General features: G+C 50.4%; 2 protein-coding genes across 2 annotated transcripts in view; one reads left to right on the forward strand and one right to left on the reverse strand.

The window, feature by feature from the left end:
- The window catches only part of SNTB2 (syntrophin beta 2), a 46,626-nt gene that overhangs the window by 17,508 nt on the left and 6,365 nt on the right, over positions 1-22,753 (forward strand). The window contains exons 2-6 of the mRNA XM_038368597.2: positions 5,344-5,557; positions 11,696-11,906; positions 14,634-14,776; positions 16,886-17,082; positions 21,920-22,104. Coding sequence (XP_038224525.1) covers positions 5,344-5,557; positions 11,696-11,906; positions 14,634-14,776; positions 16,886-17,082; positions 21,920-22,104 — 950 coding nt within the window. The remainder of the gene's footprint in view (positions 1-5,343; positions 5,558-11,695; positions 11,907-14,633; positions 14,777-16,885; positions 17,083-21,919; positions 22,105-22,753) is intronic.
- LOC119841282 (cytochrome c oxidase subunit 7A2, mitochondrial-like) lies at positions 18,515-18,910 on the reverse strand. The gene has a single exon (XM_038368598.2). It carries the CDS (start codon positions 18,893-18,895, stop codon positions 18,599-18,601), a length of 297 nt encoding a protein of 98 aa, XP_038224526.2. The 5' UTR covers positions 18,896-18,910; the 3' UTR covers positions 18,515-18,598.

The following is a 22,753-nucleotide window of genomic DNA, read 5'->3' on the forward strand; positions in this document are numbered from 1 at the left end:
TTTTTAATTTAAATTATTTTAAAAGATTATAGTAAATTGAGGCCTTAATTTAGGTTGTCATATTTTCAGATTTAATATTTAATTTTAAACAGGTTTATTTTACAAAGAGAAATCCAATTTAAATACATCATTTAAAAAAAAATCTGTTTTAATCCACCCTCGTTCATAGGGCTTTTCCCCCTACATATTTGGCAGGAGACTGGCCTTATCTGTACTAGAGGAAACTTGTGAATTTTTTTTCCCTTGCACTGCTTCCCCCTTCCCTGGAGTTACCGACATTGGAAGCCCTAATGTAGACAACCTACCTGCTGCTAGTACAGTTTTCAACACTCTGTCATCCATGCCTGCGGGGAGCAAGACTAACCAATTTGCGAGCACTGGTTCTTCTGGGCTGACGTTAGCAATATTGAGGAATCTTTCCAAAATGTCCTTAGTGTAGGCAAGGCTAGTGGTGAGTCTGTTAGCCTACTGTGAAAATGCTCCTTCTCAGCTGTACTCCTTAGTCATGTCTTCTGGGGGGAGGTGTTCTGGTTAGGGGGAATTGTACAAATGGCTCCCCCTTCTCCTTACTACTGCTGACACCGGAGAAGCCTTTGGAGCTGTGCCAACTTGTCTAGAAAATCCCCCAAGATGACAGAATCCTGGTAGCTGTGAACAGCGGATCCTAGGCTAGTGGTGAAGTGTCAAAAGCTTTGGAAACTTGGATAGCGTCGTCCTTCCGCAGTCATGGCTACAGATGAGATCCAGGATGGGATGGCAGCTGACCCCTTGGACACATCCATTGTGTTGGTTTATATTCTCTTTCCTGCTTTAGTTCCGTTCCTTGTGCTGCTGGTAACTGGAGATGAGCTGTTCGGTCCCTCCACCCTTCTAAGGACACGACTCATAGGTGGAGATATTGTGCATTTGAATTTCATATGAAGAGCCCTTGTTTTGAATGCGGAGGACTTTCTCCAGGTCTGAAAATTCTTCACTGCCCTTAGTAGTGGTAATAGTCTGAACCAGGAGGGACTGGTTGCTCCCCTTCTCTCTTTGAACAACTCATGGTGGGTCTCTGTTGTTTCACTCCAGTAGGGCTAAAACAGCGGATGTCAATCAACCAGCCATTAGCCTCTTGCTCTTTGAGTGAAGTTGCCTGACGGGGAGCGGAAGGAGCAAGGAGGCTATGCCTGCTGTGGAGATTCTGCCTCAGGCTGTTCTGAAGCTTCAGATTGCCCAGAAATGAAGTCCCAGTCCACACATCTGAGTCTTTGCAGGGCAGCATGTTATAACATCATTCTTCTCTGCACCGTTCATTGTTGGCACCATTGGAGCCAGCTCACCCTGGGAATCATAGACCCTTTCTCCTTGTTTTGTAATCAGTAATGAGATTACTCTAGGGCAGTCACGCAATGTTCTTCTAGAGGGAGCATGTGCAAGGGAAAGAACCTTCCACCACTGTAACATGGTGCAGAATGCATTGCAGAGAAGAGCTGGACTGGATAGGCAACTGTCAGCAATGTGGAGCAATTCCCTAATCAGTGTGGTAACTCTGGGCGTTCTGTTTTTTGCTGACAATACCGCACACTGTTTTCCATCTTTTAGTAGCTTTGGCAAGTTCCTCTTTCTGACCAGGGATAAAGGATAAAGAGCATGTCCCCTGCACGGTCATTGGCTGATTTGGCAGAGCTATCTGAGCCCTTGGTGGCACAGGCTCCCATGCCAACGGGATTTGATTCAGATTTCCTGCTTAATAAAGCTGTTGAGATTTTGAAGGTTTTTTGTGGAGTCTTTGATCATCCAGCCAAATTCTACATCTTGGTGTGCTCTGGGCAGGTGCCAGGGGCTTCTCTCGGTCAGCTCCTCTGTTTAACTAGACCACATCCCAGCCTGAAGCCGCAAAGCTTAGCTCTTCATAACCAGAATGGGGGGCGGGGGTTAGCTGGCCATCCTCAAGGATCAGGTTTAGAAGACTCCCATCTGAAACTGGTTTGTTCAGGCTTGAGCCTGAAGTCTGATGCTGAGAAAGGAGGGATGGCCAGAGAACTGGAGCAGGGCAACATAAATAGGTACAGGTTTCAGAGTAGCAGCCGTGTTAGTCTGTATTCGCAAAAAAGAAAAGGAGTACCCGTGGCACCTTAGAGATTAACAAATTTATTTGAGCATAAGCTTTCGTGAGCTACAGCTCACTTCATCGGATGCATTTGGTGGAAAAAATGTGTTTTTTCCACCGAATGCATCCGATGAAGTGAGCTGTAGCTCACGAAAGCTTATGCTCAAATAAATTTGTTAATCTCTAAGGTGCCACGGGTACTCCTTTTCTTTTTTATAAATAGGTACAGTCATCTTGGGAAGGGACCGAAATTGTGCCCCAAGGTCCACGCCCATGCAGGGCAGTTTGGGGTGTCTTCTGGAAGCTACATTTATGAGTTTGGATTGGATGTTGGTTGGAAACTGCTGGGAATTGCTGACCTGCTCCTGAAGGATCGAAGAGCATGAATGCAGGATTGATGGAGTGCTAATTGTGTTGTAGAAGGAAATTAGTGGTTTCTGGGAACCAGCTGATGAAAGCTTTGTGGCTGTAATAAATAACCATCATTGTCTAGATGATTAGCACTTACTCAGCCCAGCCAGGATGGTGGCTTAGCGCACAGAAGGCCAGGGCAGAGAGAGCCTTCCCACTTCATTGAGCCTCGTCATGGAAATGCAATGCTGAAGTTGAGGGGAAGGTGGGTCTGTCCTGCTCTTTCCTGTGTGTTAGCTGATCTGGAGGGGAGGCACTAGAAGGGACCGTCTCAGTTGTACCTGTGGAATAACTATGTAGCACGCTGTGTTTTATGGAACAGTCTGCCTTGTATGATGGCTAAATCCAGATCAATCCTTGCATAAGTCTATGTAGCCCAGTACAATCTGCTACCCCTCTTAAACTGTGGGTATGTATATGAACGCTTAGTTTGTGGCAAGCTGGGGTGTAAAGCAAACTTGTGTTAGCCTGCCAAGCACCTACGGTGCATCTGGACCCTGCTGCAATGCACTCAAAATTCCCTAGTGCACTTTGATTGAACCTGTTTTAAAGCGGGCACATCAAAGCGCACTCGGGAACTTTTAGTGTGTGGCAGGTTAGTGCGGGGTACATTTGTACCCTGGCTTGCCACAAACTAAGTGTTCACATAGACATAGGTTTGCCAACTTGGTAATATTTAAAGACTAGTTTCAGAGTAGCAGCCGTGTTAGTCTGTATTTGCAAAAAGAAAAGGAGTACTTGTGGCACCTTAGAGACTAACAAATTTATTAGAGCATAAGCTTTCTTGAGCTACAGCTCACTTCATCGGATGCATTTGGTGGAAAATACAGTGGGGAAATTTATATATACACACACAGAACATGAAACAATGGGTTTTATCATACACACTGTAAGGAGAGTGATGATAAAACCCATTGTTTCATGGTGTGTGTGTGTGTGTGTGTGTGTGTGTGTGTGTGTGTGTAAATCTCCCCACTGTATTTTCCACCAAATGCATCCGATGAAGTGAGCTTTAGCTCACGAAAGCTTATGCTCAAATAAATTTGTTAGTCTCTAAGGTGCCACAAGTACTCCTTTTCTTTTTATTTAAAGACTAGACACACCAACAGAGTGCTGAAACCTCCCCTGCCCCCCATCTTCCCCTGGGGCTCCACCCCCCGCCCCCATCCACTCTTCTTCCTCCTTTAACTCCCCCTACCCCTTCGCTTGCTGCTTTTCCCCTCCCTGCCTGGGTCAGGAGGGACTTGCCTGCGGAGCCAGGACTGGGAGCTGCAGCTGCCCGGTGCAGGTAGAAGGTGGCCCTGGCTAAGTAGGGGCTGATGTGGGTGATGACCCAGAGCCTCCCCATCCTGCAGTAACTGGACTTCGGGTGTTCGGTCAATAGATCTGACCGGACACTGTCAGGTCCTCTTTTTGACTCTATTTTCCGGTTTAAAACCAGGCACCTGGCCACCCTACATAGACAAGCCCTGAGCCATTCATGAGGCTAGTCCCATTCTAAATCTATTTGCCACAAAAATTCACTTGTGGTTAGAATGTGGCCAGAGGGTCCGGTCCTTACCAGAACAGCACCGGGAGCAGTGATGTACAAAAATCAATTTAGAAGCACAAAAAGCAGTGACTAAAAAGTCCTCACATGCTGGAGAATGTGTCTCGGCAGCTATCCCTGTGTCACCAAAGCTGGAGCCCTCTTCAAAAATACTGCATACATCAGCTGTTTGCTTAACTTTCCAGAATGTTGTGTATCGGGAATTGGTGTGTGCACTAAATGTGCCTTCACGCAGCTTCTCGGTGTCCAGGAAGCTGCTGAGACAGAAACAATTAAATTATTTAAAAAATCCAATGAACCCCAGAATTCAGTACCCCTTCCAGCCTCTGACACACTCATCCCTGAAATAAACAAAGCAATTAAATACCAAAGAGCTGCATTTCCTAGGTCACTCAGATTTTCTGAACCATAATTCGGCTGCCTGGACTCTGTTCTCCTCAACAGAGTGAATTGGGGACCATATTGGCCTGAACCATGAATTTCCTGTGGTTTTAAAAATCTAAACTACTTCATTGTTTAAATGCTGTATCATATGCTGAATCCAGTTTCAGAGAGTATCCTACATGGTATAAGGGGAATGCTAGTGTAGTCATTGGCAGCCCTACAGCTGCAGAACCTGTGTTTGCTTTGGGAAGCACATCCAGAGGTTCAGATACTTATCCAAAATTTCTGCAGCTGTAAACTTTCCGTGCCCCAGCTCCCGCTCCCCACTGCTTGGTTATAGGAAGGGAGGGGAACAGCTTGATCTTAACCCTTCCCTCTGCAAAGCCCTGGTCACATTTTCCAGCAGGCTGACAGGCCTGCTTCCATTTCTTGTGCAGCTGGCATGCAGATAGACCATTCTCTCCCAGATTCCCAGAGCAGCCCAGTGCATGCCGCACCCCCCCCTTCCCCCCCGCCCCCCAACCTGCAGAGGAGAGGGGCGAAAGTTTGCACACATCGGTATGAGGGGCTAGTTGGGCAAGTTCACTCACCTGTCCTCTCTCTGGAAGGTGGGAGCAACTAACTAACTCTAAGTCTAAGCTAGATCCCTAACAGCTGACTTCTGGTCCTCACAGAAGACTATGGTCTGAGGCCTGCTTAGTGTGCCCCCTCCCCGCCCGGCAGGCACTGCCCTCACAGTGAGTGTAGACCATTGCTCCCTGCTGGAGGGGGAGTTGGCACACTGCCCTGGGCTGCACAGATCCTCAGGTGCTGCCTTACCTTTCTGTGCAGGTGCATGCAGTGTTTTGTGCACCCCTCCTGAGGTGGCCCAGGTGCTAACACTCTCCTCTCCCACCTCTGTTCTTAGTGAAGTTCATGCGGGAAGTGACTCCCTACATTAAGAAGCCATCGCTGGTGTCAGACCTCCCATGGGATGGGGCAGCTCCCCAGTCACCGAGCCTGAGTGGCAGTGAGGACTCCGGCTCACCGAAGCACTACAATTCTACCAAAGACAGGAAGGTGATCCCTCTGAAAATGTGCTTCGCCGCTAGGAACTTGAGCATGCCGGATCTGGAGAACAGGTGAGCTGGAGCCTAGGGAGACAGAGGCCTTGGGGCGTAGCAGGCTGCTCTGAGCCTATCTGCCTGGCATTTTGGGTGCAGGGAGGAGTGCTGACACATGCTGGCAGCACATTCAAGGTGAGAAATGATCCCTTTTTTCCTGCTTTGTAATGTGTAAAGGAGTCTGGGAGGCTTTGAAAAAGCTGCTTTTTCTGCTTGGCTTCTATTCAGATGTCAGGAATGTGGAGCCTCCTGTGTCTGTTTTCCTGAAGGGCTCTTGGGATGCCAGTGTCCCAGGCCCTAGTTATGGGGGTAGGAGTGTCTGAGTCTTTGAGAGCTTTTCTTCCTGGTGCCCATAGGAGCTGGAGTTAAATGGGTGCTTACAAAGACAAACAGGGTTTCAACCCCCTCTCCCCCCGCCCCTCACTTGCAAGCCCTTGTGATGTCAAAGTCTTGCTTAGGGTGACCAGATGTCCCGATATTTGGGGCTTTGTCTTATATAGGTGCCTATTACCTCCACCCCCATCCTGATTTCTTCACCTTTGCTATCTGGTCACCCTAGTCTTGCTAGATCTATTGGTTTTGAATCCTCCAGCAAACAAAGACAGATATGAGACACCTGCATTCCTGATGCAAAACCAACCAGGAAAAACGCACCAGACTTTGGCTGTATGTCAAGAAAGGGCACAGATGTTTCTCTTCCCTTGTAGGCCTCCTTACGTGCACGAGATCCAATGGCATGGGTTTGTTCCTTCAGGCAGCTGGGGGGAGCTCTTCTGCTCATCCCTGTGATGAGCAGGTGGGAGTCGGGTGTGCACTGGGTCCCCCAGCAGTGCAAATGCCCTTGCAGCTGGCCTTGTGGCAGCAGCCATGGGGCTTTCTACAAGAAAGGCAGACACTGCTTGAGCAAGCTGGGTAGCTGGTGGCCTGACTGGTGCTTGCTGACATTCAAGGTGGTAACCCTGCTGCTGGTTCAGTCTCAGCCAGGTCACTTCACCTCAAGGGGGCTGATCCTGCCTGGCTAGAAGATGGAGCTCAGAGTCAGGAGACCTGCGTTCTGACACTGCCAGCAGCTCAGGGTCCTCTGACCTAGCACAGGCATATCACTTCCCTGGGGCAGTTCTTACCATACTGCGCTTGCAGGGTGATGTGAGGGTTAACCAGCCTGGTTTTGGAAAGCTGAGCTCCTCAGCTGGAAGGTGCTATAAAGGGGTCATTTTTTCACACAAGTTTCAGCAGGATCTGACAGCGTTGACTTCCTGCCCCAAAGCATTCAGTGTGGAGCCTGCGTTCCACCCCAGAAGTAGCTGTTTCATAGGTGGGTGTGGTTATTCGTTATCTGTCACAGAGGGGATTGGGAGCCTTAACTAGTGCACGTGACCCAAGTGGATTCAGCTGCCTGGGTTGAAGGTGATATACAAGTGCCAGGCTCCTCCTTTGGCTGTATTAGTTTGCACCCAGGGTCCCGAACACAGTTAGAGCTCCATTGTGTCAGATGCTGTACACCCACAGGGATGCCTGTGGAGCTAAATGACCCAGCACCTGACCCACACGGGGCAGGAAGGTGAGGGGAGCAGCGAGGTCCATGGCCACAGGGGCCGTCTGTGCAGATAGATGCCGCAGACCCCACTGCCACTCGTTCGCAGTCAGAGCAGAGATGAGTCTGGAGAAGGAGGGCTGTGGTCTATCTTCCAGGCATCTAGTTCAGCTGCGTCTCTACTTGCAGCCAGGTTACATGTAACGCCTGTGTGTTTAGCGTCTGGGTTGACAGACAAAGTGTCCTCTCCTGGTGCCTTTTGGGAAGTGCAGGCTGGCTGACTGGGTGTCCACAGGATGTTTGGCTAATCTGCGTGTTGAACTCTTTCCATGGAGAAGATACCTGGCTTTGCGCCACACGCACATTCCAGCGGAAATGGCAGTTCCTCTGCTGGTCCGTGTGCCTGGGATCGGCTCTGGAGACGATACTCAGGCTTCAGCTAAGCAACAGAAGATGGACTAGAGGAGACTTAGGGTGGGAACAGCTGCGCCTGAGGCCAGTCTCTTGATTCGCTCATCAAATTGTAACTGCAGCTTGCAGGAAATTCTCAGTGGTTTGGATGCCAGCCAGGTCTCTCCACTCAGCGCCCCTCCTTCCCCCAGACTCCAGTGAGAGCTGGCTAGCTGCCTCGTGGGACAGGCAGTGTTTGCATTTTGCTGTCCTCCTTGGGTAGAAGGCTCCAGCTCAGGGAAGGATGAAAACCCCCACATCTGAATTGCCTTGCTGGCAGTTCAACCTTCTTCTAAAACTGAGTTCAGGTGGATTTGGGCTGAATCTCACCCAGGCCTTCCCCTGCTCTGGTTGCGCCTGTCTGCCCTGTCAGGTGGGGGCAGTATTGCGTGTAGTCCTGCCAGTGAGTGGTGGCCAGGGGCAGTTAGATGCTATTAGTGATCCTGTGTGTGTGTGTGGCGGGGGGGGGGGGGGGCGGGAAATCTTGTGTTTTTGTTTTCATTCTCTGCTCTTGGCACCTCTTCTTTGTACCTGCCAAGTGGCTGTATCCTAGGTCCAGTCGGGGCAGAGTTGGAATGTCACACCTAGCCGATGGTCCCAGAGCAGCTGCACCTTTCTGTTTAAAAGAGAGTTAAGTACTGGCAGATACAGTTATCATCAGGGTTCAGAGTTAACCTGTTGAACTGGCCCTTGGACCTGTGGTTCATCTCTGCAGATTGTGTTGGGTGCATTTGGAAGGATTTCCTCAACCACCTGGGCTTTGTTAAAAGGAAGGTTAAACTCTGTAGAAATGGATGAGGCCTCTGGAGCCAGGTTGGCGTGGCCTGTGTGAATGGGCTCTGGCCTGGAGGCGGGGCACATGAGCATCATTGGTTGGCGGTACTGGATAAGCAGCGGTGTCCCAAACTGGGCTCTGCTGCAGGAAACTTGCTGCTTGGAACTTGCTTCTCCTCTCAGCATGTTGCTGAGCATGTGAACTGATTCCCCATTTGCCCAGGAGGTGTCTGGGCCCTGCCATGCAGAGTGGGGTTGCATTGCTGTGCTCTTAGTTGGGTTTGTCATTAGAGGGAGGAAATGACACTAATCACTTCCCCTTGTTCTCTCTGTATCTGTCATTACCTATGCAAAGCCCTCCCCTGAGTGCTAGGGACCAGGGAAATGCTGACAGGCTCTCACTGATGGGGAAGTTGCTATAGCTAGAAAGCTCCGAGTCTTCAGGGGATTGCACTGCCCCACATACACTGCTGCAGGGCTGATTACCTGCTCTCCTGGGCCGAGCAGGTCTGACACTTATTGCAGGACCAGTTTCCAGGGTGGTGTCCCTTTGCTGTCCCATGCTCCCCACACACCCCTGCTGGGAGGCTGCCTCCCACTCAGCACTTGGGAACAGTTGTGGCTAAGCTACAGGGTTCTGCAGCATGCAGGCTGCCTTTTGCAGGACTCTCCCTCAATGCTCCCATGAAAAGATCTTGGCCAGAAATAGTTTGACATGGTACCTTTGCCCCACCAGCGTCTCTGTCCTGGCACAGAGTTGGTTCACGATGGGAATGACTAAGGTTTCCGGCTGGTGCATCCCTTTTTGAACAGGGCAGAATCTCCCTCGCAGACTCCTCTTAAGTAGGTGGTGGGGAATGTGACGCCATCTCTTCCAAGTCTTCAGCCCCTTTGCTATAAGCTGCACAACTTGGCGCACTTTTGCGTTGGTGGGTGGACATGTGAAAGAGCCATAATGGCTTCAGTACTAACATGACAGGGGACCATGAAAATAGCGTCTTTTTAGAATGCCTATGGAATTAAATTGCCGGAAATATACATGGGCGAGTAAGAGCTAACTGCTCGTATGTCCTGAACTCGGAACAGTATTTGTTCTCAACTGAGAGAGCCTGCTTCTGCAGAGCAATACGCACTCACGAGGCTAACATGTCTGGTGTAAGTGAGCCACCCTTTCTGGGGCTGCTGGAGTTCGTGCCAGCATTGGTACTTGTGCAGACTCTGCATTTTCAGCATGTCCTAATGCTGGGGGGTTTTCATGGGGCTGAGCTATCCAAGGCCCCTTGGCACTGGCACCAGTGCTAAGAATGGGAGTGGGATACTGTAGTTGGGAGAGAATGCAGTGTCAGTGTAAATAACGGTGGCCAAGAGCTTAATGATGGCTTTGCCTTAGAGAGCCAGCAAGCAACCCAGTCTGCATAGCTATGGAAAGCCAAGTGAGCGCTCAGACATGCACACTGCTGACCTGCAGGGCTTGATGATCTGTGCTGAAATGTCTCCCCTATAGCTTCTGTGTGGGATGAGGAGCGTAGTCCAAGGGTACGCTACGCTTGAATCAAAAATCCATGGCACAAAATCCCAGACCCTGTGGCAATTGACTCTGGCTCATGGGGCTCAGGCTGTGGCACTAAGAATTGCAGTGTAGACACTGAGACCCCATGTGGTGGGAGAGTCTCAGAGCCTAACCTCCAGCCTGAGCCCAACCATCTACACTGCAATTTTTAGCCCCACAAGCCCGAGTCAGCTGACCTGGGCCATTCATGGCTGTGCCACAGGACTTTTATTGCAGTGTCTGTGTATCCCAAGTGTCTGGATCTGCTGTGCTGCTTCTGTGTCCTTGCAAGACTGAATTTCTAGCACTAGAGCGTTTGCAAAGCTACAGCCTGGTACCAAGAAAGCAGAGGTTCACAAGGGGCTAGCACCATGACAATCTTTGCTGAGCTCTTGGGTTCCCTGATACCATTCGCAATTCACTGCGTAGTGCTGCTGGTTACTAAGCCAGTCTGTACCCCTGTTTCCCAGGCGAGCAGCACACTGGCAAGTAGAATTTTCCAGCCAGACTCAAGTGCAAAGTCCCTCCATCTCCCAGAACTTGACAAGGAGGTGAGCCTCTGAGAATGAGGAGCTGTATGACCAGAGGTCTCAGCTGTGCTCTGGACCTAGACAAAGGGAGCACCAATGCCCTCTCTAGGGTCCTGCAGCACAGGTAAGTGGGAAGGGCAGAGCGTTGTCCTGGGGTTTCCATTGGGATCAGAGTGAACTGCATGTAGCCTGTGTTTGGAGAATGCAAATCCAATTACACAACCCCCACTCATCCAGGTGGAAATAAGCTGCCGCTGCAAAGGCTTTTGTCACACTGTATCTGCTGCCTCTCTGGAGTTCTGCAGCAGGCTTTCTGCACTGACTTTGCATGCTGGTGGCTTCCCGTGAGGAGCGGTGCACACGCTCCTGTCTCAAGCTATCCAGCCCCAATGTACTTTTAAGCATTCTGACTCGTTTCTACGTGTTTTGTGGTCTCACGCCTGCTTCTCTGTTGTGTTAAGAGGATAGTAGGCAGCTTGCCTTTGAGTGGCATTCATGCAACTTGCACTCCACTTAACAGCCAGTCTCAGACGTTTTGTGGTTACAATCTCATCCCTATAGCTGCTTGTCAACAGGTGATTGCCCCCTAGGTCCAGCTGGACTCCTGGAGGGAAGAGATGCCAGCTCATCCTTTGGTATCTGTCTCTCTCATAGCCTATGCCTGAGCAATTGGGTGAGAAGCTTGGCAGAGATCTGGGCTGGGCACTCCCCTTGCTGAGCTGCTGCAAGAGGGTTTCTGCAGAACCTGGGTTCCCTTGCTGCCCCCATAACTTTCTGAGCAACCGGCAAGCACTGGGCGAGTGCTCGCTTACTTCCTGGGCTCTCAGATGTTGCATCAGCCCCTGGCAGCGTTGCCTGACAGCAGAGATTAGAAAGCTCTGTAATCTTTTAATCAGTAGCACAGCTTTTCAGCCAGCTGATGGAGAGGATGATTCACAAGGTATCCCCCTGCCCTAGCAGAGCAGGGATCATCACCGCCTCGGGGCTGTGGGTCTCATAAGCATCTGGACAGATGAGTTTCCAGACAGTGCTCTGCCATGCAGTCTGGAATTCCATCCTGCCACGGAGCCAACTTTGCTCTACGCTGCGTCCGTGGTGAAGTCTGTGAGCACTTCCTGGGCTGCTTGTAGCTAATCCCAGCCAGGGGCTCTCCCTAGCAGACACCAAAGGGCTGAGGGGTCATTTGAGCGTTTCATGTGTACTTTTCTTGGGGAGCCAAACCTCACTGATGTAGAGAATGTCTGTTGCAGGGCTTCTGCATTCCCCCTCTGCCTTAGCCCTGGCTGCACTTCTCAGCCTAGCTCTCTCTTTCTATTCAGGTTGATAGAGTTGCACTCACCGGACAGCAGAAACACCCTGGTCCTGCGGTGCAAAGATACAGCAACAGCACACTCCTGGTTCACGGCCATCCACACGAACATCATGGCCCTCCTCCCTCAGGTGCTGGCCGAACTCAATGCCATGCTAGGTGCCAAGAATGCCACAGGAAGTAGCAAGGAGGTCAAACACATTGCTTGGCTGGCGGAACAGGTATGCTGGGATGGAGGACCCCTGATGTCTTGACCTTATTTGGGTGTGGTGGCAGTGCAGTCTAGCACTCTGCTTAAGGTGTAGCTGTGAAGAGATTCATTTTCATTGGCAGGCATGGGAACAGGTCAGCACGGCAGAGATTACAGCACTTTGGTAGTGGCTCCTGTGTTTTCAGTTCTCCTTTCTCCACTCACTACTGTGAGCCAAGAAGCCAGCTCAGTAATGGAATCCAATGGCAGCCAGAGCTATGGGAGAGACCTGTCCAGGGAGGGGTTTGTACCAATCCAGTTTTGGAAATGTAACTTCTACCTAAAACCATCCTGACCCATTTAATGTTTCAGAGCCAGCTTTCATCTCTGCCCAGCAGGCTCGGCTCCAGTAACCCTTCTCTCCTCTGGAGGTGTGGCCCCACTACCCACCCTGCAGGGGCATGTGCAGTAGTAGCATTTGCCTGTTGTAGATGGGGCTGTAACCTCCTCACAGGCTTCTCATCCCTGTTGCGTGGAGGGTTTGTCTGTTCTGATTCTCAGCAGTGTCAGTGCAAGCCTGAGCTCATTCCTAGTGGCACTAGGATAGTGCTTCAGTCAGCAGCTTTGCATGCACCTTGGGGCTCCAGGGTTTCTGATCTGAGTGTCTGTCCTCTCTCCTTCCCTCAATAATTCATTTCCCCTTGGTCAAAACCTCACCTGATGCTCTTCCCCTTTATTTAAAGGTGCTAGGCGTATGCAGTTGTCTTACTGGCCTCTGTGTGCAATAAAATGCCTCCTTTCTGGGTGGGAGTTCATGCTCCACGTGCCAGTTTCACACTTGACCCTAGGCTAGCAAAGCTCCCTAGCTCCTGATGCTTGGCTGTCTGCACACCATTGTGCATGCACCCCTTGGGTAACTAGACTGGCAGGAAAGGGTTGGCAATGCCATAATCTTGATGGGGATGAAGAATGGTTAAAGCAGAGACCTGGGGCCTGTGCACAGCCCTGTTGCTGAGTCACGTGGCTGTGGCAAATTGACCACTCTGTCCATCTAGTAATGGAGTTGAGAACCCTCCTTGGAGCTAGGGAAAGTAACTTGCTTATACTGAAGTGCTTTGGGATCCTTGTGTACAAGGCGCTATGCAAAGCAAAGCGTTGTTGTGAGTAGGAAGACCTGGTAAGCAGAGGTCATTCCTCACAGACCTGTGGGAGGGACAGTTCGGGTTCAATGAAAATCTCTGACACAGCAGTCTTGTGAAGTCCATGGACTTTTCCTGAGGTCCCATACCTGATGCTCAGCCGGGCTCCCAGCTACGTTGCTGTGCAATTGGGCCCTGAAACTAATGTAGGCAAGGCTATGTGAGAACACCAATGTGAACATGACACCCTCTCACATTTCACTGAGCCTGCACTTCCTTCCCGGGGCTGTGTTCAGTTTCCAGTTAAAGATGTTAAACCTTCGGCAGCTCCAAGCTTCCTAGATCTCTTCAGAGTGGCCTGGAGCCTTCATTTCTGCAGATACGAGGAGACAAAGGTGTGTCTGTGGGGGTGAAATGTTCTGTGTATTTAAGCCAGTCACTTGATGTCAGCTGTTGGATTCGTGGGCTAGTGGGTAAAGCACATGACCAAGTGTTAGGTCTGGAATCTGTTCCGGGGTCTGCCACAGACTATGGCTTTGGGCAAGTCAGTGACTCTCTGCCTTCACTTCACAGTCTGACGTAGGAGTCATGTTGGCCTAACTCCAAGGGTTTGCAAAGGTTAATTTCTATTGTAAATATTATAAAGCAATGCAGTCCTCCTGTGTGCAGTATGAAAATCACAACCTTGCAGAGTTAAAGGGCTGTATGTCGTGCAACAGTGCAGAAAACCCAGCAGTGGGAACAGTCTCCCACAAGGTATTCAGGCAGGTGAGCGTTTTAACAGCTAAAGGAAGGTAGACCTATCTCCACACGGGGCAGAGCACTATTCCAATGGGATGATCCCCACGGGCCAGTGGGACTGTGTCCTTTGAAGTGTTGCTGTGACAACAAGGAATTAGTTGTAACATCAGGTCAGGGTCCATTGTGCTCGTGGTCCCGCTGCTGCAGGAGGCACTGTGGCTGCCCGTGGTCCCCATGCCTGGAATGTTGAGATGGCTTTACCAGAGGAGTCTGCGACTCCAGAAGCATTTGTGAAGCACTTTGCCCCCCAGGAGCCTAGAGAGGACTGGCCAGGTTCACAGCAAGCTGGGCTTATACCCCTATGGGCTGTGCTCCTGTCCTGTTCCCTGCCCTCATGTGATGGGTCATAGTCTGAGTGAGTGGAAGCCAGTGCTTACCCTGCGTGTCTTTCCGCTAGGGTGGTGAATCCCATTGATAGGCCCAGGCCTCTCCCAGCTGCTGTGTGATGGGGACTGACTGACAGCATCTTGCAATGCCCCCAGGCAGGGATGTGCGTGGCAGGTTCTGAGTGTCAGTCTGATGCCCTGACTGGGCTCTGCTGCTGGGAGGGAGAGGCAGGAACTGACAGTAGAAAAACTCCAAATCCAGTTCACTACTCCCTTCCTTAGTCTGCATCGCCCTGTCTGCTCTGTTACTCAGGCTCCTCTCCCCTCTGCCACTGGCACATTGTGAATTCCTTAACAGATGCGCTAATCAGGAATGTCCTTTGGCCCCAAACTGCAGATTTTAGATACTGCCAAATGAGGATTCTTTGCCCCCTATGGCAACACACACTGCTTCCTGGACTGCATGTTAACAGCTCTCTTTACTTCTTGCAGGCTAGACTAGATGGAGGAAGGCAGCAGTGGCGGCCCATCCTCATGGCTATGACAGAAAAGGACTTGCTGCTCTATGATTGCATGCCCTGGACAAGAGACGCATGGGCATCACCTTGCCACAGCTACCCTCTTGTTGCTACCAGGTAGAATCAAAGCTTCCAAGTTGACTGGGGGGACATTTCTTTGAACGAAACCCTGCCCTGTACAGTGAAAGCTTTTTCCCACTTAGCGCTTTTCACCCACCAGGCTCCAAGCGCTTTGTAAAGCTGCAGCTTTTCAGGGGAAAGTGAGGCAAAGAGTTGGGTCATGACTTCCCCAGTGTCATACAGTCTGAGTCTGACTGCCAGGATCAGGCCTCTGGCCTCTGCTCTGTCTTCAGTCCACTAAACCACAGCTGCCTCAGCTCACAGCTCCAGCCAGGGCATTAACTGGAATAACATGGCTTGGGTCTTTCCTTGTGTGCTGCTGATAGGCCTCTCAACGTCTCCTCACCTGGCTGCTGGGTCTAGAGTTGCCAACTGTCTAACCACACAAACCCAAACACCCTTGCCCCACTCCGGGGTCCCACTTTGCTCATTCCATCCCTCCTCCCTTCGTTGCTTGCTTTCCCCCACCCTCACTCAAATTCACTGGGCTGGGGGAGAGGGTGGTGGTGGTGTGGGCTCTGGGCTCCTGCAGTAGTCCAAGCCAAGCTTTAGCCTTCTATCTGGAGACCTCGGTGTCGTTACTTCCCTGCTAACTCCTTCCGTGATAAGCTATGGGGTAGGATGCATATGCGTTCTCCTCCCAGGCCCACTCTTGCCGCCAGTCCCACAAGTGAAAGGGAGTGGGGCATGGTGTGCTGACAAGCCTGTATTTCAAACAGCGATTACAGCCTCCAAAACGAGAGTGTTTTGTTGTTGTTGGAGCAGGGAGTGCAGCTGCTGTGATCAGATCAGGGGTCCCCTGATGTGGGAGGGGCTGCAGGCTCTCGGCATGGTGAGATGTCTGCCTGCATCTTGTGTTGGGCTTCTTGAGTGCTGGAAGGGGGCTCTTGGCTACTTACCTTTTCATTTCTAGCCCCGTCTCCCTGTGAGTCGTCCTGGCTTTGCTACTTTGCTAGCAGCCTGAGTCCAGCCTTGCTGGGAGCTGGAGGGGCTGTCAAGCTGCCAGAGAAAAGGTTCGGCCTGCCTAAGCAGGCTCCATGGTGCCTTGGTGTCGTGTTCATATCCGTTGCTTAAGCCTCCCTGTGACACCCATAGGGGCGTGTGCAGGTCCTGCTGCTGGATCGGTTCATGTTCCCTGCCAAGCCTTCAGCAGCCAGAACCATAGGAGGAAACATTCCTCTAGTCTGAGTGTTTCTGTAACATCTGGCTTGAGGCCTTCTGGAACAGGCTGATCCCTGCTTGGCATCTGCAGATGCAGGGCGTCTTGCCTATTGTCCCATGTTGCTGCTCAGTTTGTCACCTGTCAGCTCCACAGGACTGGCCTCCAGCTGTCTGGTTCCAGGCAGCCCTTGGCTGCACCAGCTGGAAGAACGGAGGGGAGCTAGCTGCATCTCTCGAGTGCATCTGCCCAGAGAACCCCCAGCCCTATGCACTAAGGAGTGTGCCTTTGCCAGCCTGCTGCCCATGTAAGGAGAGGGCAGTTTAAATAGCGTGTTAATTATGTTACTGCCCTCCTCCCCTGAGCACTGCCTCCTAAACAGAGAATTCAGTCCTCGGCTGTGTCTAATATGCCTCACTAGTCTGCTCTGACCTTCTCCATTACTGCCTGGCTGCCTCTCTGGTGGACAGATTTCTGAGGCACCCCTGGGTATTGCAACAGACAGGAGGCTGTGTGTGATGGGAGGCGGCAGGGGATCAAGCTGGGAGTGGCTGCTGGTTGGTGCTGGGTTTTCCCCCTGTGACGCATGACTGGATGTTGGATGTGTGCATCGTGGAAAGGCGAGTGTTGTGTGACCCATGCATGTGGCTTCCCTAGATCACTGTCCAGGAGCAAGTTGGTTCAAACAGTGGCTTAGGAGCAGCATAAGTCGCAGTTTGGCCACTCACCAGCCAATAAATCTGTACGAATGAACAAAAGCAGCCGCCTCCCGTGGAGACCTCCCTCCCTGCCCTGTGATGGAGGGTCATTAATGAAGCACAGCTTGCTCCCTGCCATGATGGGAAGCAGCAGTGTCCCTGCACGATGTCTCCCTGGCCACTGTGCAGTCATGCTGGTGTCCCTCTTCTCTGAATAACGTTCTTCTTGCTCTCCCATGTGCTCTGCAGGCTGGTTCATTCTGGCTCCGGGCGCAGATCACCTTCTCCGGGATCCGAGCTCACCTTTGCAACAAGGACAGGCTCTCGCCAGGGCATTGAAATGCATGTTTTCAGGGTGGAGACGCATCGGGACCTCTCCTCCTGGACCAGGATGCTAGTTCAGGGCTGCCATGCTGCTGCGGAGCTGATAAAGGAGGTGTCCTTAGGTATGCTGGCTGGTATCTTGTTTTGGGGAGCAGTTAGTCTGTCTGGAACCCCACTTCTCCCTCCTGAGTTGCTCAACTGCCAAGAAATCAGTTGATCACCTGCCCTCTGGGCTGGGGTCCCGGCAGCTCTCCCTAGCTGAGCAGAGTCAGGCCTGTGAGGACTTGGATAGGGGGCCGCTTAGCATTCACAAACACGCAAGAGAGAGCTGTGGGACATGGTTTGGAATTAAGACTCATGAAGGACCCAAGAAAAGTAAGTGTAGGAAACTTAACACTGAGGTGCCCAGTCTGTTCAGGCTAAACTGCATTGTCTGGAGTCTCAGCTCGGTGACTGCGATTCTGGTGGAGATAGTGACACAGGAGGTCACGGTGGGGCCACATGGACTGCACAGAGTTCTGGGTCTTGGGTGAGGGATGTTCTCTGGTATAACTGAGGGACTCTTGCTAGTCTCTAACAAAGCCCAGGTACTGTTGGAGCGAATCCCTTGCCCTTCTCTACTTCTTTCCATAGGAAGATCCGAGTGCTTTCATGTGCTCAGAGATGGTCAGTGTCCCACTGGAGCTGAGGCTAGTGGGAGGTGATGGTTGATAGTGCAGTGAAACTGGAAGGTTGATTAAAGTTCACACCTAATTGGTTGGTGGAGCAGCCTAATCAAAAGGAAGCCAATTATCTCTCAGCCCCTGGTGCACAACACACCTTCATTGCCTCAGCAGTGCCAGGTGTGTGCTGGTTTCCTGAGTTATATGGAATGTGTGGCTCTCTTGATGGGCAGACAAGCCTGAGTGGAAAGTTTTATCCATCTGGACTCTGGCCATTAGTCCATCTCCCCAGCGTAAGGACAACATCGTTAATATCCGGAGGTGCCATGACTACAGTGTGATTGGCAGAATCTGTGATTCTGAGACATGCTTCTGGCATGCAGCTGGAGCTGAGCGTTGGGAAAGCCAGCTTTGTTCCTGCATTCTGAACACATGAGGCTGCCTTTAAATTTGAGAACAGAGAGGAGCTGGGCAGTATGGCCCTGGGGCAGGAAATCAGTCCAGCCAGTGCCGGTGTGAATTGGCCTGTCCCTGCAGAGTCATTCTGCTGAAGTCCTGAGCCCCTGTGCACTTAGAAAAGCCAGTTTCAGCCTTGCTAGCTGGAGTCTTCCAGCTTGGGGGCAGGAGAGGGCTCAACAACAGAGAGATGGAAACAGCCAAAAATGAAGTTCTAAGCTGAGGAGAGGGGGGTTTGGATCGGTTGTTACCTATGGCTTAAAAGCTCCCTCTAGTGTTCTGAAGAGAATAGCACCCATTCTGCAAGTCCTTCCATCTTTTGAAGGCTTTAATTGTTGTGGGTTTTGTTTTTGTTTTTTTTCATGTAAAAACTGCGTTATTGGTTGCAGTTAACATGTGGCAATAAATATTGATCCCAAAGGTGAAATCAACCATTTATGACAAGGACAAGCAAGATCCCCGAAGAATTACGTGAAATTGGACAAAGATGTTAATTAAGGAAGCATCTTGTAAACTGGAATCATTTCACTGTCTTGGGCATTGCAGCTACAAACAGCTCATAAACAGCATAGCATGTTCCAAAAACCATTAGAGCCATGGGGGTTCTATACAGCAAACCAGAAGCTAGTCCACCCTTAAGATGCACTGGCATTCCATTATCCTCCTGAAAAAGCTTCTGCTTCTCTGGAACTGTGTTCGCAACTTGTCTGCGTGAAGCAGTGCTTACGGTCCTCTGGGAAATTTGCCGAAGAGCCAGCAGGTTCCGCAGCATCTTGGCTCTGGTCCCTTTGCTGAGCCTGTTGCTTGCCACGGTCATCTTACTGGAAAGCACTAATGTGAGGTGGCAGGCCAGCTTTCATCCTGCTGCAATAGCAGCTTAATTGCTGCAAGGAGAATAGATTTTTATCAAAACTGTTAGTTTTATTTGTCAACTCAAAGGCCTGCAAATAGTTGGGAGAAAAGCGGTTTTGTAAAGATTCAGGTCCCGCTCTAACATTAGGGCCTGAAAAAGGCTCAAATTCTATCCTGAGTCCTCCAGAAAAGATTGGTTAGCCACGATAGCATGACTAACAGTAAAAGACCAGCAGAAAAACAACTTTTAAAAATGCTTTCAGGGCGTCTTTATACATCCCAAACCTACGTTTTGTCCTTTGGAGGTTCCCCTTGATAGGAGAGTTCAGAATAGGTTAATGGTGTCTCTGATCCCTAATCATTACTGTGAGCTCTTTGTGCCACAGTGAGCAGAGAAACCCCAGAGAGCTTTCTTTTCATGTTTAAGTATTGGATGAGATGGGTTTCTGGAAGGGACTGGAGAGCGGAAGGCAGGCCTAGACTGAGGGGCTAAGCCACCGCCCTGTGCATTCTTGGTGAGTTAGTTCATCCTATGTTCCCCGCCCCTCTCGCTGCCGGGCTGTGAAGGCACAAACTGAGCAATCCTGCTCTTCCTGGGCGCAGATCCTGTGACATGGTGGTGCCTCAAGGATGTTCCAGGTTGAGCTGTCCCGGGACACAGCCAGAGTGGCTCTGACAGACAAACCATCCAAGGCCCCAGCAGGACATTAGTCTTCATGCACCCATCTAGTTACATGATTGAGATCCCAGGCTTTCTGCTTTTCTGAGATGCTTCCTCTGCTAGTGTTCTCACCATGCTTCTGCTTTAACTTTCCAGAGGTATTTCTTCCCTTGGTGACATCTGCCAGTCTCTGCTGCTGGGTTCTAGCTGTACCAGGCAACATCATCCCTGTCCCAGAGACGTGTCCATTCAACCCTGCCCGGTCTCCAATCTCTTCCCTTTTTCTGTGCAGTGGTTCCATATGTGTGCGCTCTGGGCAGTTGGCAGCATGATGAATTTCCCAGCTCCTGGATCCGCAAAGGGGCCTGCCAGTCTCATCCCAGGAGTTAGGAAATACCCTGGTATCCCTTGGTGATGCTTTTGTAGGCTAGGTGCACGATTGTGTAGTGAAGGTGAAGAATTTCCACACTAGTGCACCAGCTGTACCATTAATGCTACAGACAGTCAAATAATGCTCGTGTGTGAATTCGCAGAGCAGCAGACGTGTCCCTTGCAATTCAGTGGGCGGCCAGACTTCACGCTGACTCAGTCTGTAGCATTAATGGTACAACTGGTGCGCTAGTGTGGAAATTCTTCACCTTCACTACACACGTCCAAGTCAGCTTAGTCACTCTCCTGCACGCATCCGAGGGCAAGTAGACCCATAAGGCGATTGTGGAGAAGCTAAATGAATTATTTGCATCAGTCTTCACGGGAGATTCCCAAACCTGAGCCATTCTCTTTAGGTGAAAAATCTGAGGAACTGTCCCAGATTGAGGTGTCATTAGAGGAGTTTTGGAAAAAATTGATCAACTAAACAGTAATAAGTCACCAGGACCAGATGGTATTCACCCAAGGGTTCTGAAGGAACTCAAATGTGAAATTGCAGAACTAACTGTAATTGGTAACCTATCATTGAAATCAGCTTTTGTACCAAATGATTGGAGGATAGCTAATGTGATGCCAATTTTTGAAAAAGGCTCCAGAGGTTACCCTGGCAATTACAGGCCAATAAGCCTGACTTCAGTACCGGGCAAACTGGTTGAAACTATAGTAAAGAACAAAATTGTCGGACACATAGATGAATGTAATTTGTTGGGGGAAGAGTCAACATGGTTTTTGTAAAGGGAAATCATGCCTCACCAATCTACTAGAATTCTCTGAGTGGGGGTCAACAAGCATGTAGATAAGGGGGATCCAGTAGATATAGTGTATTTAGATTTTCAGAAAGCCTTAGACAAGGCCCCTCACCAAAGGCTCTTAAGCAAAGTAAGCTGTCATGGGATAAGAGGGAAGGTCCTCTAATGGATTGGTAACTGGTTAAAAGATAAGAAACAAAGGGTAGGAATAAATGGTCAGTTTTCAGAATGGAGAGAGGGAAATAGTGATGTCCCCCAGGGTTCTGTATAGGGGTCCAGTCCTATTCAACATATTCATACATGATCTGGAAAAAGGGGTAAACAGTGAGGTGGTGAAATTTGCAGATAGTTAATTCCCAGGCAGACTGCGAAGAGCTACAGAAGGATCTCTCAAAACTGAGTGACTGGGCAACAAAATGGCCGATGAAATTCAATGTTGATAAATGCAAAATAATGCACATTGGAAAACAACATCCCAACTATGCATATAAAATGAGGAGAGATTAATCAGACTGGGACTTTTCAGTTTGGAAAAAAGACGACTAAGGGGGAATATGATCGAGGTCTATAAAATCATGCCTGGGGTGGAGAAAGTGAATGAGGAAGTGTTGTTTACTCCTTCTCATACTACAAGAAGTAGGGGTCACCAAATGAAATTAATAGGCAGCAGGTTTAAAACAAACAGAAGGAAGTATTTTTTTCACACAACACAGAGTCAACCTGTGAAACTCCTTGCCAGAAGATGTTGTGAAGGCCAAGACTATAACAGGGTTAAAAAAAGAACTAGATAAGTTCATGTAGGATAGGTCCATCAATGGCTATTAGCCAGGATGGGCAGGGAGGCTGTCCCTTGCCTCTGTTTGCCAGAAGCTGGGAATGGGCGACAGGGGATGGATCACTTGATGATTACCTGTTCTGTTCATTCCCTCTGGGGCACCTGGCATTGGCTACTATCGGAAGACAGGATACTGGGCTAGATAGACCTTTGGTCTGACCCAGTATGGCCGTTCTTATGTTCTTAATGTTGGGACACGGTGTCCAGTGCAGCGGTTGCAGACTGTCTTTGCAGTGGTAGGGAAAGGCTTGAGGGCATGTTTTCTGAGCTGGCTGGCTGGCTGCTCCTGAAGTTCTGTGCTCTGTTTCTGTGCAGGCTGCACATTGAATGGCCAGGAGGTGAAGCTCACAGTGCATTATGAAAATGGATTCACGCTCTCCAGGGAGGAGGCATGCTCCACCCACACCCTGTTCCTCTACCCCTTTGAGAAGCTCAGAGTGTCTGCAGATGATGGCATCAGGAACCTCTACTTGGATTTTGGTGGTCCTGAGGGGGAGCTGGTGAGAACGGGGCTGGGGATGCAGCGTGATGCTGTATTTTGTGGGATGGGAAGAATTTGGGTTTGTCCATTGTGAAACTACTGTGTGACTTGAGTTCATTTCAGGTGCTCAAAACCTGTCTCAGCTGTCTCTCCCTTCCAGACGCTCCCATCCACCCCTGTGGCCCTCACCTCCATGAGCTGAATTCTTTCAGGGCCTGAGAGCTGCCCTGGGAGATTCCACTCTCACGAGGCTGGGTATCATTGGGCCAAAGGATCCCTGTCTGCTTAGACAGACATACTGGGAGAGCCAGTCCTTCCCACACCATGCTGGTGGCTGATCATTACTGTGCAGACACATCACTCCCAGATCCCAAGGGGCAGGTGGATTGGTAGTCTGTTGAAGCCAGACTGAGCAGTGCAGCCTCAATGGTGATTACAGGCCCTCGGTGCTTTGGGCCCAGCTTTTCCAACCCCTTGGGAATTGGGGGTGTGGGGATTGGCGGTTCCCGGGGGCAAGCTCAGCTCAGGGTCTGCTCTTCCCTGCTGTGTGAGAAGCTCTTTGTAACCATTTGTCTCTGTGGTTGAGTGGGAGCTGAACACCTTGCCAGTGAGCACCCAGGCTGCTGTTCCTGTCTTGGGGTGGTTTGCTTGCAATCTGTATAGTGACT

Source organism: Dermochelys coriacea, chromosome 12 (assembly GCF_009764565.3).
Source record: "Dermochelys coriacea isolate rDerCor1 chromosome 12, rDerCor1.pri.v4, whole genome shotgun sequence".
In the NCBI taxonomy this organism is placed as follows: domain Eukaryota; kingdom Metazoa; phylum Chordata; order Testudines; family Dermochelyidae; genus Dermochelys; species Dermochelys coriacea.

Coding starts and splice junctions, on each gene's coding strand:
- LOC119841282 (XM_038368598.2), bottom strand. CDS start 18,895: ATGACCGTGGCAAGCAACAGGCTCAGCAAAGGGACCAGAGCCAAGATG.